This window comes from Apis florea, unplaced genomic scaffold, assembly GCF_048593485.1.
Source record: "Apis florea isolate Af1SG1 unplaced genomic scaffold, ASM4859348v1 contig_2492_pilon, whole genome shotgun sequence".
NCBI lineage: Eukaryota > Metazoa > Arthropoda > Insecta > Hymenoptera > Apidae > Apis > Apis florea.
In genome coordinates this window covers 5,505,839-5,521,293 of record NW_028256593.1, presented here as the reverse complement: position 1 = coordinate 5,521,293, position 15,455 = coordinate 5,505,839, and the positions used below count along the sequence as shown (strand labels likewise).

At 24.1% G+C, this 15,455-nt stretch overlaps 3 protein-coding genes across 7 annotated transcripts; 2 read left to right on the top strand and 1 right to left on the bottom strand.

The window, feature by feature from the left end:
* Positions 1-43: 43 nt before the first annotated feature.
* On the top strand, positions 44-5,870 carry LOC100869072 (uncharacterized). 5 transcript variants are annotated; one of them, XR_015291425.1, is made up of 7 exons: positions 794-1,476; positions 1,549-1,666; positions 1,989-2,072; positions 2,685-3,089; positions 3,302-3,680; positions 3,840-4,059; positions 4,126-5,870. XR_015291425.1 is itself a non-coding variant. In XM_086905662.1 (6 exons), the coding sequence occupies exons 2-6, from the start codon at positions 1,429-1,431 to the stop codon at positions 3,772-3,774; spliced, it is 1,128 nt and encodes a 375-aa protein (XP_086761788.1). In that variant the 5' UTR covers positions 44-348; positions 1,295-1,428; the 3' UTR covers positions 3,775-3,821. The 5 variants fall into 5 exon arrangements, 4 of the variants coding, with proteins under 4 accessions (XP_086761788.1, XP_086761790.1, XP_086761789.1 ...); XM_086905662.1 differs by lacking the exons at positions 3,840-4,059; positions 4,126-5,870 and adding an exon at positions 44-348 and having other exon boundaries at positions 1,295-1,476; positions 3,302-3,821; XM_086905664.1 differs by lacking the exon at positions 3,840-4,059.
* A 1,053-nt stretch (positions 5,871-6,923) lies between these two features.
* Positions 6,924-10,435, bottom strand: LOC100866277 (venom acid phosphatase Acph-1). The gene is made up of 6 exons (XM_031917651.2): positions 10,176-10,435; positions 9,293-9,394; positions 8,939-9,198; positions 8,179-8,341; positions 7,651-7,977; positions 6,924-7,501 (listed from the first exon to the last, which is right to left on the bottom strand). The coding sequence occupies exons 1-6, from the start codon at positions 10,278-10,280 to the stop codon at positions 7,286-7,288; spliced, it is 1,173 nt and encodes a 390-aa protein (XP_031773511.1). The 5' UTR covers positions 10,281-10,435; the 3' UTR covers positions 6,924-7,285.
* Positions 10,436-12,465: 2,030 nt separating this feature from the next.
* LOC105735987 (ciliary microtubule inner protein 2C-like) lies at positions 12,466-15,350 on the top strand. The gene is made up of 3 exons (XM_086905655.1): positions 12,466-13,320; positions 13,674-13,838; positions 14,923-15,350. The coding sequence occupies exons 1-3, from the start codon at positions 12,973-12,975 to the stop codon at positions 15,187-15,189; spliced, it is 780 nt and encodes a 259-aa protein (XP_086761781.1). The 5' UTR covers positions 12,466-12,972; the 3' UTR covers positions 15,190-15,350.
* Positions 15,351-15,455: the final 105 nt, after the last annotated feature.

The following is a 15,455-nucleotide window of genomic DNA, read 5'->3' as shown; positions in this document are numbered from 1 at the left end:
TCTTTTAGACTATACATGTGATATCTACACTATATTATATTCTATGTTGTAATTTTAAATATATACTTGACGATTTCTAACCGACAACTTATAGTATAATTTATAACTTGAAATATATAAAAAATACAAGATTGTGGTATAATTCATATTCATATTACAAATGTAATTTAACGAATAAATTTTATTGTATCAATTATTTATTTATATATATATTTCTTTATTTTTATTATATTTTAAAATAATTTTAATGTATATTTATAACTGAATTATTTTTCTTATATTAATTTTACAACATAAAAATATTGAATCCACTATCGTAAACAGATTATCATATCATTTTTATGTAATGTAAGTATTTACAATAATAAAAAATAATGCATTATTTTATATCAAAATAATAAAGTATTTAATTATTTTAATACATTTGTAATATAATTATTATTACTTTTTGAATATATAGTTTATATTATGTACTTATTACTTATGCATTTATTTCATTGTTTAATTAATTCATTAAATATACAATTTGAAGAATGTAATTATATCTAATGTTCTCATTTTTTAAAATTTAAATATATTTTCCGATTTTTACATCTATGTGAAATATTTTAATAAAAATTCTTCTAACAATTTAATTATCTTACATAGAATTTAAATATCTTTTAAAATATGTATTTATTTCATTATATATATAATGTTAGACTTTTTAAAAAATAAAAATTTTTTAAAAACATAATAAATTAATATTTTTATATCCTTTAAATAAAATATGTAAGTTTTTATTTATATATATATAAATTAATTAATAATGATAACCAATTAAGTGACATGTTTACTAACGTTAATTTTCTTTAATATAAATTTAATATAATTTCATAATATTTTGGTAATTCATGTTATTTCTTGATTTTTTTAATGTTATACTAAAAGAATATTTATATCTATAATCTTTAAAGTATATGATTTATGATATAATTGTGTAATCGTTATTGTTCTTATAAACTTATCTCTATTCTTTATTTAAATTCTTTAACATTAACAAATCAGTAATGATAGACGATTCATGTATAATAAAGTTATATCTTTAGTTAAAAGTTAAAATATATGTGATCTTCGTCATTATAATATTTATTAATCTAAAATTCAAATATATATTAACGTAGAAAAAATTATAATACTAATAAATTTTAACTTTAATATTATTAATTTTAATTAAAATATTAATTTTTTCGTTGTACAGTTTATATTATAAATTAAAATTAATATTAATTTTCTTTCATATTTATATTTGCAGTTTAAAAATTAGTTTAAACATTTTTAATTTATGAAATTATTAATTATATATAATATATATAAAATATACATTTAAAATATTAAGTATTTAAAAAGTATAGATAGAAAAAAGTATACAATTTTATAATCCCAAATATGTATTGTGAACCAAATTCTACGAATATTATCTACGATCCAGAAAAGGTAAAAATAATTATATACAATTTTTTCATTCTTTTATCGTCAATATTAAAATGTAATACATAATCTTTATAGGTAACAGTCATCGATTTTCGAAGTGACACTTTCACAAAACCAACCAAAAAAATGAGAGAAGCAATATTTACAGCCGAAGTTGGAGACGATGTTTTTAATGAAGATCCAACAGTTAAAAGTATAAAAATATTATTTTAAAATATTATGTTCAAATGTAACATATGATTTTTTATTTCATATATATTTTTATTATACATATTACATAATGATTACATTGATAAATTATGATTACATTTATATTATATAATAATTTATATATTTATAAATATATATAAATATATATTTGATAATATAAAAATTATAAAGTTAATATAAAAATAAAGATATTAAATTGATAATATTATTTATTTTTCAAAATCTATAAAAATAATACATATATAATTATTGACATTATTAAAATAATATTAAAAAACTTTTGTAAAGAAATTATATGTTTTTAGTATTGCAAGAAAAAGCTGCTAAAATGATTGGAATGGAAGATGCAATATTTGTATGCTCTGGAACTATGGGAAATTTAATTTCAAGTAAGTATAATAAATTCTATATATGTATATAATAAGTTTTTGTAATTAAAGTTTATTACGTATAATGCTTATCTTAAAATATACTTGAGTAATTTTATGAGTAATTCTTTATTTTAAATTCTAAATTTCAATAGATTAGATTAAAAAAAATTACATGTATTGCATTATTTACATGTTATGAATATATTATAATAAAAATAATTAACTTCATAAGAATAAATACAATAATTAGAATAATAAAAATAAAAGAAAAAAAAATAATATAAAATATAATTTAAATCAAATTTAAATTAAAAAGAAAATAAAAGAAAAAACAAACAAAACATAAAGATTTCTATTGTAATATAAATATTATCTTTTTATTGTTTTTAATTTTATACATTAAAATAAAATTTTGTTTATACAAACAAAGTTTTTAATAATATTTGTATATATATATATAAATTTTATAAATATTTATTATTATATTATTATATTATATTATTATATATTATAACATTATTAGTTACTAAAAAATATTTATTATTTATCTAATTAATTATTTATTATTAAATCTAATTAATTTCTATTTAATCTTTAATTTATTTAAAAAAATATTTTCTGAAATTTTAGTAATGATCCATTGTGATGTTCGTGGAAGTGAAGCATATTGTGGTGATCTTGCTCATTGTTTATTACATGAACAGACTGGTAGTGCTCAAATTGCAGGAGTAAATCTTAGGACATTAAAGAACAACAATGATGGCACTTTTGATCTTCAAGAACTTGAATCAAAACTTCGGAGAAATAGAGATCATGAGCCTATTTCAAAATTAGTACTTGTAGAGAATACAATTAATGGAAAAGTTGTCCCACAAAATTGGTTAAATGAATTAGTATTATTTTGCAAAAAACATAATTTGAAATTGCATATGGATGGAGCTAGATTATGGAATGCAAGTATAGCATCAAAGATACCTGCAAAGGATATTGTTTCAGGTTTTGATTCTGTAACTTTTTGCCTCAGTAAAAGTTTAGGTATTTATTTTCTTACAATTTCTATTATTAGTCTTTTAAAATAGTTAATTTCTTTCTATATATTTTATAAATATTTTTTTATTTTTAAAAATTATGATATGATATATCATATATTATATTTATTATCATAATAAGTAATATTTATTAAAATATTTTTAATTAATTTGAAATAAATTTATAGAATCAAAAAAAAAAAAAATATTTCAATTTAGGTGCTCCTGTAGGTTCCCTTCTTTGTGGAACTAAACAATTTATTGAAAATGCAAGAAGAATAAGAAAAGTACTTGGTGGTGGTATGAGACAAGTTGGTATTCTTGCTGCAGCTGGACTTGTAGCTCTTGAACACATTCCAAATTTAGCCAATGATCATAAAAGGGCTTTCACTCTTGCATCTGCAATACATAATATACAATCATCAGTATTTTTGGTTGATTTAACTACTGTACAAACAAATATGGTTTTCATGGAAGTTGATTCTAATATTGTTCATGCAAAAAAATTTTCTAACTGTTTGCAAGAACTTGATAATGATGATAATAACGATAAAGGTGTTGTCGTGAAATGTATGGTAATGAACGAATCACTCATAAGGTTTGTACTTTCTTTTGAAGTTGGAGATGATGAATTAAAATTAGCTATTAAAAAAATTATACATGTTATTAAAAAACTAGATCCCAAATTTTAATTATATTATATTTATTAGTTATTAATAAAACTGGTTACTGAAATATGTATAATTCGTTTTCATAGTATATCCTATATTTTTGAATATATGAAGATGATGATTTATTTACAATGTATTATTTATGAATAATAATGAATAATACATAATATGAATATAAAATAGTAATGAATATTACTATATATAATTAAAAATAATTATAATTAAAACACTATCAAAATACATAACATGAGAAGAATGATAGAATGGTTGGAAAAATAATATTTTGAATTTGCAAATATGCAGAAAGTATGCAAATTATATGAATTTATATATAATTAAAATTTATAAATAAATATGTACATAAATTTTCAGAAAGATATAAGATGCTAAAAAAATATCTCAAGCAGATAAATTCATAAAATTGGATATGATGTTTAATATTTTGATGATCATTGTCACATATATTTATAAGTTTTTTCAATGATGACATATCCATGGATAGAGAATTAAACACGAAAAATCAAAATAAAAGAAATAATATGAAAAAGAAATTAAATATTAAATATATTAGAAATATATTAAAGGAAAATCACACATGATAATTTTCATGTAAAATTTCCAAGAATGTTACACAAGTTATTTTTTTCAAATCATGATTTGAATAGCATATATCATGTTATCATGTTTGATTTAAAATATGAACAGTAAGTATTTGATAAACTTTTATAAGTCATAAACACATTCCAAAATAATATTTTACTAATTTATTCCTGATTCAGAAATTTTTCCCCTAATATTTTATAGAAAATGAAATCTCTATTATTAAATAAAACACTATCAATATAAAACATCGAATTAAAAAAAAGTTGCTATGTGAATTGTTTATAATCTCAACAAATGAATATTTCTTTAATGTATCTCCTATGCATAACTAAAACTGATTTTCCTAAAATGATAGAGAAAGATTTAGAAATATTATCCATCTATTGATTTGATTTTCCTGAAATGATAGAAAAAGATTTAAAAATTCTATTTTACTTATTAATACATACAAATCATTTCATATTTTAATTCATTTGATAGATAATAAGAATAACATTTAAAATCTATATAAATAGACATAATGTATGGAAAGTAAAATATATATATATGTGTGTGTGTATGTGTGTGTATGTGTGTATGTTAAAAACTAGATGAACTGAATAACAGCAATAAAAATATCATTGATTTATTATTTTGTCAATGACAAGATTTTAGAACAGTAATTTCCTCAAGTTATAAATCATGAAGTGAGGATTTTATATGGATATTAAAAAAAAAATTTTAATTTACTAAATTAGTATTTTAATATAGTAATTTTTGTTTTTATACAAATTTCGTTTCTCAGATCAAATTTATAAACATTTATATTTTTCTTGTAGTTTTATTTTTAAATTATTTGTATTTTATACATTGTAAAATACAAAAAATACAACATCAGAACATATTTATGTAATATAATTTATGTATTAAATTTATTTAATTTATTTATTTATTGAACATACAATGTATTTATATTTTGTTCCATGGATGAGATATTATTAGATATTATTAGATATAGATATTATCCTTAATTATTTTAATATCATGTTCAATTGTATCATATAAATTGTAATATAATAATATAATTGTGTAGAATAAAATTGTAAAGTAAATAATGATTGAAATTGAAACTAAATTTCAATGTAAAATTACAAATAACAAATATTTTGTATACATTGTGATACAGAATGTTTTGTTTACATCTTATATATGATTATATTTATATAAATTATTGTAAAACACAAGATGAATGATAATTTCACTATCATATATTTTTTTAGTTTTAAAAAATTGTTTAATAAAAGTGAAGATCAGAATTTTATTTTAATTATTTTAATAAAATATTTAAAAAAAATTTTTAAAATAAGAAAAAATATTATTATGCATATTTATAATTTATTTTTTGTTAAATTTTTATTTGTAATTTTAAAGTCATTGTCTACCTGGAAATGCAATGTTAATTCATAAATTAATCTTGTAATAATGTGTAAAATATTAAATATATTATTTTTAAAAATAAAATTAAATTAAATTTTTTTATTTCTATTCTTTCACGATATTTACATGTGAGTTTTCAAATATTTAAAAATCATTTATATGTGAAATGATTATAAATTAAAGAATTAAATGACGAAATACATAGTATTATAGATTAAATATATTTTGTAAATGCAGTATATAAAAGTAATTTATGAATTTATATTTTGTTTATAATCTTTCATTAAAACTATATAATACATATATTGTTTTATATTTAATAATAGTTAATGTTTTGATTATTAATGTATTATAATTTTTACAAAATTACAAATTATATAATAGATTCGATAAATAAATTTTCAATAGTGCCATTTTTGATCGAATATTTTAAAATTTTTATTTTTTTCGTTTAATTAGGAATTTTCATTTATTTAAATTTAAATTTCATTACTTTTGCTGTGGTGAAATATTTATCATATATAAAGATACATTGTTTTGCGAGATTCAATCTTCTAGAGAACGTAAAATTGAGAATATAATATATATATTTTTTACGGTAGATTAAGATTAAAATTAAGATTGCATTGTTTTTTGAAAAAGAAATAACGAAAGTGAGTTCACTTGACATGCAATATTTCGTATGCCATGCGCCAAAATTTTGCAGAGAAAGAATAGACAAGAAGAGCGAATAGTAAAAGGAAGATAAAGATAGGATAAAAACATCGAAATCAGTACCATCTTTAGATAATGTTGCAAATTAAATACATAAAGAAAGAATAGAAAATAGTAAAAAAAGAATAAAGATAAAGTAAGAACTTGACCGCTAATATTATCTCTCGAATATCAGACATTTGTTGAAAAACCTCTTTTTAAAAATACTCAAGAGATGCCGCTAACTCCCAATTCTTATTCTATTTTATCATTTGAAAAAGTATCTTACGTACTCGAGAGATAGCGTTAATGATTTTAATTCTTATCCTTCAGAAATCTTAAATCGTTGAAATTTTACAGCGTAAGTACTTGAACTTGGATTTTAGCTTTGTTAATATTTCTTTTTATTAATAATATTATTTCATTAGATGTTGTATTGTAATAAATATGCTATTATATCATTTATATGATTTTATATTTATATATACATATATAGATACATTTATACATATACGAATACGATTGGTCTTTATAATAGAACAAATCTCAAAATTCATATTTTTATTTTATATGTATATAATATTTATTCACTATATCAGCTATTTTTTTCTAGATATATGCTTATAAACGATCCCTAGAGGAAATCATTCTAGGTATCAAGGAATGATATCACATCATAAATTTTTTCAAATATTTGGCCTTTTTCGCTCATCGTCAAAAAAAAAGATTCTTCTATTGTGATTATTAACAAAAATGAAACGAAACTCGAGTTTCGTATCCCTTGCAAATATATGATCGCGATTGGCCGGAACTTGTGAAGTTATAACGATATAACATTGTATACAGGAATTTTATCACCATCATAATATGCTTGCAAAGAATTTATCGATACGTTATTCCATAAACAATTTAATTCTTCATCTAAAGGAATAACGTGTTCGATCAGCTTCAAATATTTGTTATAATTACATATTTTTTCACATTTGGGAATTTTATAAGTGATTAATTGTTCCGTAACTCCAGTCCACAGATGCATCTGAATGGGGCAAATTTTATAATATTATCATTCAATATATATAAGAAAAAAAAAAGACAATAAATTTTATATTTGTGTATTGTTTTTACGTTATAATTAATATAAAGAGAGTTTAAAAAGTATTTCATTATATACAACTTAATACTTACTTGAATATGAGCCACACCACTATGATTCCGTAATTTTTCGACTACGATTGCAGATCCAAAGGCAGGTAGTTTTGGTTCGGTTAAGTCGTGCGCTTTGGCAAAAGCTGCGATGTTTAATTCATGTCCACTGTATACATAAATTTTGGGAGCGTTTGTATTCCCTGGTTTATTTAGATTTTTTAAGAACTCTTTTATAATAAAACCTCCATTCAATCGTTTCATTAACGTGTTGTAAGATAAGATATCGTATTCTAACGCCACGAGTTTTTCCATCTTACTTCGAACTTGCTCGGTTGCCCATTCCGGAAGGGCGATATTCATGCTTATCTGCAAATATAATCGTTATTATAATAATTTAAGATATATCGTTAGTTGCCATCGTAGTTGTAAAAAAATATAAATTGATAAAAATAAAATATTTTTTTATTCCATTGAAATTTACGTATCATTACGTATCATTTACAAACGAGTGCATTAAAAAAATCGAAAGTGGTCTTTCTCTTTTTTGTAAATAAAAAAATTTCATACCTGTGACATTAAGAAATGATGCAATTTATATGTTTGAAGAAGTGGATTGTTTGTCATATTTAAACCAGTGTGTTCTTCAAGATAATTCAAAAGATCTTTGTTTTTCAATATTTCTTTATGAATTACGGGTAAATTGGATACTCTGAAATATTCTTTTATGTACCTATAAGAAACATTTTTATGGTAATTAGAGTTAAATGTAAAACGTATACTACGATACATGATTTATTAATGGGAAAACTAAGAGAGGAGTATTTAATTTTTGCGAAAAGAGATTATTCCATTCGTCTTTCGGGGGGAAAAAATATATAATATAAATATAAATTATTTATCCTTAAAAATCGAAAAAATGTAAAACGAGATCTTTTAATCATAAAATAAAATCAAGAATCTCTGAGATTATCTCTTTGTTTTATATTAATTCTCTAAATAATCTTTTAAAAAAATTTATCATAGTGAAATAAAAAATAATTTTATCTTATCATCATTTTCGTAAAAAAAAAAAAAAAAAAAAATATCGCGATAGAATTGTATTTATTCAAGAAGTAATAAATTTTTTGTATATCGCGAGATAATAAATGAAATATATGCGTAAAATTTATCTAATTATTTTCAAATTCCTTATAAATAAATCTAATTTTAAAATCGATCTTTATCTTTTCAGAAATCAAACGATTACAGCCAATGGAAGAATTGAATGGAACTCGTGAATATAATCTTTTCATCGAGTGTCATCGCAGTGATCGCGATTTGTACTTACTTCGGGCACAACGAGGAAAACATTATGTTGTCCACGATATTCGGCACGTAATAAGCGGGTATCGGTGATAAACGGATGGCTCCTTCGTCGTCGATCGTGGGTGGATATATACCGGCCAGGACTAGTTGCAACGACATTTTCGTTCGATCGACATCCGAACTGTAGGCATACACGCTGCCATACGTGTGGTGGCCGCCTAAAAATTTACTATACTTCGTTCTCAACAACGCGCCAAGTTGAAACTCTCTTATCTTCCCTTTCTGAATAGGAAATAGAAAAGATACACGTTCAATAATAATTTGATGATCGAGTGCAAAATTTGATGAAGAATCGAATGTGTTTAAATATACTCACATCGGTTAATTGGCCGTAACCAAGTGACTCGTAGATAGAATCATAAGGTGCTTTAGGATATATCTCTAATTTGCTTGGTGTCCGATCGCCGTGTCTAAATATCTGAAAATTTTCAGGGAGGATTGTTGAAACATGGAATGTTAACGAAAATGGAAAATATCAAGTGCATATCGCTTATCCAAAGACTATTTTTCAAGAAAAGCTACGTTTCATCGTTTCATCGTTCGTCAACGATAATTAAACAAAATAATATTTCGACAATCGTTCTCTTTGTTTGATAAAATTTTGAAATCGATTTCGCATTGATTAACGGTCAAAAATAAAATTATTATACACCATCATTGATAATTCTTTCTGTCAACTTGTATTTTTATACGGAAAAGAAAGAAAACAAATTGCCTAATAATAATAAAATTATAATCGTTTATAATATGATGATCACTTATGATTATTTAAAAATCATGATGAAATGCAAAGATTTATCATTGTGGAAATAAAATGTAGCGAATATTATTTTAATTCTTTACCGATCGAATATGTAAGATAGGTTATAAACATGATATATAGAATAGATTCGTTTTCGAAAAATATAAAAAGACACATGTCATTGTAAAATAGTTTTGTTGAGAAACACTTCAACATAATCGATTTCTTTTGCAAGAATTTGATTAATGAAATATTCGAAGATAAACGTGTTTAAAAAATAAAAGCATCATCTATTTGAAAAAACACAATTCCTTTTAACGTTTAAGATTATTTTAATCGGCAATGATCAATTTTATTTAATAAATTTGCAAAAATTGTTCGATCAAATTTGTTCAGTCAAAACTTGATACAACTTACTGATTTAACTAATTTGTGAAATGATACAAAATATACTTACAATGTGTACAGATTCCAACGTGTATTGATCGTTTGTCGAAGAACAAAATTGAAACAATAGATTTAAAAGTAAAATTATTTGCAAATATCTTTCTTTATCAGCCATCTTTTGCGTTAATATTAAAACTTTTAAAGTAATAACTTTTAAATCAGTGTCATGAAATTAATAGAAAAAAATTTTGGTTATGTTATTTATTTATTTATTTTTTTTTTTCAATATAAAAAGCGTAGTGCTTACTTCTCACCTGAATGAGAGGCACTATTTATTTTCGCGAATGCAATGATATTTATAATTCACTATAAAGATAATAATTCGAATAAGTGAAAAGAAGAGGGGAGGATAAATCGAACGAAGATAAATTAGTATCAACAAGTATATATATATATATATGTATATCAAGATTAAAATGTTTCCATATCTCGATTATATATTTTTAATAATTCACTTAAAGAGAAAGATTTGATAAATTAAATTACGAATGATATAACGAACAAATGATCTTAATTTAGTAGTAGTAACTAATAATTATTATCTACACATGTATCGTACGCATTTTTTATTTTCTTTTGATAAATACAACAAAGTTCTATCACACTTTCCTTCTCTCTGTTTGAAATATCGATTCTGTTGATTTTTATTTTCAATAAAATAAAAAAAAAAAAAGAGAAAAAAAATCTCAGAAATCAATCATCATCAATTGATAATGTTAAATCATTATCGTTTCAAGTATTTGTACGAGATTGTATTCTTACACTAGCTGGAACTATTTCTGATATATTCAAGAACTTAATAATTCTTTCACGAGTACATTTCAACATTTCGACATTGAAAAGTTCACGTTCAAGTTCAAAGAGAATTAAACTAACAATTTTTTTTTTACCAATCCTGTTTATACTTTATTTATCCACCTTTAAGCAAGATGAATTTTCAATCGAATTTTTAATCCATCTTGATACATGGCTTAAATTGGCATATGCAAAACAAAGAGTGATGCTCGAGCATTACTTTGAAAAAATAATCAAAAATAAATTACCAACGACAAGATAAATATTTATTTCTAATGCTAGTTATACGTTTAAAAAACACGTTTAAATCAAAAGATAAATGCGAAAAGATTCAAATTCAGATGGAAATTCATATGTCGACATTTCACAAAATTGTGAAATTAACAATGATACTTAATTAAAATATGCTAATTCTTAAAGATATTAGATGATAGTGAATTTTCTAGAGCAAATATCTCTCTTTCTCTTTACTTAACCTTGATAAGATCTATTTTTCTACATTTTAAAGTTCACGTCCAATCATTTTCGAGAAGAATTTTCGTTGAGAGATCGCGACATCTGATTGGCAGTTTTAACAATTACTTTTCTGTAAAATCGCGCATGCTTGATTTTTCACTTTCGTTGCAGAATAGTTGGAAAAATTTACTTTTAGTCTGACATTTGTCCACAAATAAAATGATTTTCATTTTCTTGTCGTGTTATTGTTTCGAAATCGTAATTGTGAATTTAAATCGTTCGTATTATTGTATCACGTGATAATGCATCATACGTTTTGTGCTATTCGATGTTTTTGCTGTCAATTTCATTTATCATTCATTTGTTGCATGATACCGATTACACAGTTCCATTCATATATAAAATCTATCATAATCAATTATATCGAACAGATTTAACCAAGTATATCGCGAAACATTTCTCAATGTTTTCTTCATCGTTGGTCAAGAAACAAAGCAACTTTTGATTTACCTCCCGAGTCGATCAATTTGAAAGTTGCTCTTATTTTCACAGTATCGATCAAGTCGAAACAACTTTTGATTGGTTCGAGAAAAAAAATGATAATAAAAATTGTTGAAATCGTGCGAATCGATGCATTTATTTTTAGAAAAAAGAAGAAACGTTTTCGAAAATAATATGATCGAAAATTTCGATATAATTATTCTTATAATAAATTCAAATAAATGTGGATCAAAAACATTCTTCCATGATTAAAAATAAAAATATTTATTTCTCAGCAAATTCGAATAAATTCTTTAGCGATCGAAACTATACGTAGTTTTATAGTTTTCCTTTTCTTATAAAACTGTTACGAAATGTTACTTTATGAAATTTATTCTTTCTAATTACGATTATTAATTTGTTCGAAATTTATAAAAAGATTTAAGTTTCTTTAACACGTATGAAGCATAATATAATGATACATCGAATCGAAGTCTTTAACGAAGATTTATAATTGGCCATATCGCGATGAACGTGATTGGTGGAACGATGATATTACATGCTCGTCAGTTTCTTACTTATAGTTCGTTACATAGTTGCATCATATGTGTCGAACTATGCGAGATAGAAGATCTACGTATAAAGATAAAATGTTATTTAATCATAATAAGTTTTTTATTTACTCATAATAAATCAAAGAAAATCTCAATTTAAGAACGCGAAATTAAACTCGAAAATACGGCATGTTAGAAAAGATAAGAAATTAGAGTCATTTTTACAGATCTTTCTGATGCATCGTCATGCAAAAACGTAACCGTGTTCTTTCTCCCATTTTTATTCGTTTAATTTGGTCGATATCAAATAAGTGTAGTAAAGGAATCGTAAAAATTAAAAAAGAATAACAAAAGTTTTGCGATATTTATATTTTAATTTTTTTTGAAATTGGTTTTTTTTTAGAGAAATTAAAATTTCCTCGAATAAAAATTTCAAATATACGTATCAAATGATGCAACATCGCTATTTGTGATGCAGTTTTCATTTTTATTCGATATACTTCGCTACTATCGCTCGAATATATGAAGAGGGAGGAGAGAGGGGGGGAAAAAAAAGTGAACATTTTTATTCATTCGTTTAACAAAAAATTAACTCGTTCAATAACCTATTCGAGAAAATGTGAAAAATGTGAAAAGTATAAAAGATACATTTATTTTTCTTCAATCGGTGTCTATTATTCAAACGGTAAAAAATCCACGATGGCAACTAGCAAGACAATATCGGAAACTCAGGCCACCTATTATCCACCTTCGTTAATGCCACCATTTATGGGCGCTTATCCACCGACCAAGTTGGGTGTCTCTTTATTCGAGGGTGGAAAGATAGGTTACTTTCAAAATTATAGAAACGAAACGTTGTCAAAATTGTCGGTAAGTTTTCTTTTTCTTCTCAAGAGAAAATATATCACGTTGTTAACATTATTTGTATCTAATCGACGATTCGTTAAGAAAAAAAAATTTAATTTTCAATTGTTGTACAAATTTTACAAATGATTCTTTGTCATATCTATTCTTCTCAAATTTCTCCTTCGCTTATTCTCATGTCTCATGGAAAGATACGGATTCTTTCAAATAGGTTTGAAAAAATGGGATAAAAAATAATTAAATATTAACAATTGTGTCTAATAATATAAATATATCAATGAATTTGATAAACAAAAACAATGGTTCGATTAGTAAATATTTGTTACTACGAAAATCTATTGTTCTCCTATCGTTCCTAGATGCCATCGTACGAATGGGGAATGCAGAAAACTCCGTACAGTCCAAGACCTGAAATCGTCGCGGACACGATGCGTCGTAACATTAATCGTAATTTAATGGTGCAGACGAATGACATCTCGACGATCGATCAAAAGCGCATGAAGGAAATTGATGATCTGTTCAAAGTAAATAGATTATATATAATTCGTTTACGTTTTAAACGGATAATTTTGCGATTGATTAGTTTTTTCCCTTGAAATTACGATAATATTCGAATTAATTAAATTGTCCGTTCCGAAAATCATTTCAAATGTACGTTTAATCGAATGAAACGATCGGTATGTGCCACAGACTGTTCTGTTCGCCAATCGTTATTCAATACGAGTCTATCGGGTATGAAAGTTTATTTGACTCGTTGACACGTGATATATAACATAATGTAGGTATTGAATTTATTGCATTCGACACATGGAATTTTGTGCAATGCTTTTATGTACGTGTATGTTTCGATTCGTACGAGATTTTCGATTTTTCCTACATGTGGATCTCTTCCATGTTGTTGATTTTAATTTTTTTCTTTTATTATTCAACAATAATTATGGGAAAAGAAAAAAAAAGTTTGGAAAGATTTTACGCAATATTCATCGAGCTGTTCGATGTATTTTTCCAACTTCCGTGTTATCCATCATTGTTGGCGATAATTTTGAAGAAAATAAGTGTCGTTCAAGCAACTGCGTTACACACTTGAAGAGAGACGAGTTATTCTTGGAAAAAATCTATATCTTTTCTCAAACTTTCTTTATCCACCTTTCTCTAGACATTTCCAGTCTTCTCTCTTCTTTTCCTGAATTTCTTCTCTCTACCTTAAAAGATTTTTCCTTCGTCTTGGAAATACACATGTGCAGGCTGCTCCTACCAAATAGTTGGCGCGTATGCAAAAGGATTCTGTTTTATCTCGGCTTTTCCTCTTCCGATATATATATATTTTTTTCCCGCTCTCTATCTTCACATCTTCTTTCTCGAATCTTATTTAAACTTGGCGATTTTCTTCTTTTACCATTCAACGATCCACGGTCTCGATTCTAATTTCATTTCCTTATCGTTAAGGTTATATCGTTTAGGTTAAGTTAGATTAGATTAATTATCGTAAATTATCGAATCGAAAGTCGACTCGAGATTGCATTTAAATTTACATCACGTTTGTTTTTTAAGAAGAAGATTTCTTGCGTAATTCTCGAGCAATTGAAAAAGTATCGTATCTTTTCACAGTTAGTGCAGCTTCAACGTAGCACGTACAAGGACCGTACCGATACTTTCCATCCTTTGGTGTTCTTTACCTCCGATGAATACGAATATCAATGTGCACCAGGAATGACGCTATCGTACATCTTTAAATACCCAATGAATTACATCGAATACAAAATTCCAACGGTTTTACCTCTTACGTACGAAAGAAGGAAACAAACGCCATATATTCCAGACTTGTCTCTTACCGGAATATACACTAAAAAAGCTTGCATCGCTTATAAACGATGAGCGCAACGTGTCCATTCATGTTGTGTAAATTAACTTACGTGTATTATTCGATTAAATAATATAAAAGTGTACATACGTTAAAAAAATCGACACATATTGCTTTGTTTAAATATATGTATTCTTTGAATATACTAAAAAAAAAAAAAAAAAAAAAAAACAAATTTATTAATTTTTCTTTTATCCATCTCACTATTTTAATCGCAGTCAGATAGACGTATTTTTTATTTTATAGTCAACTTCAGATAATTAGACTAAGTACAATTAAA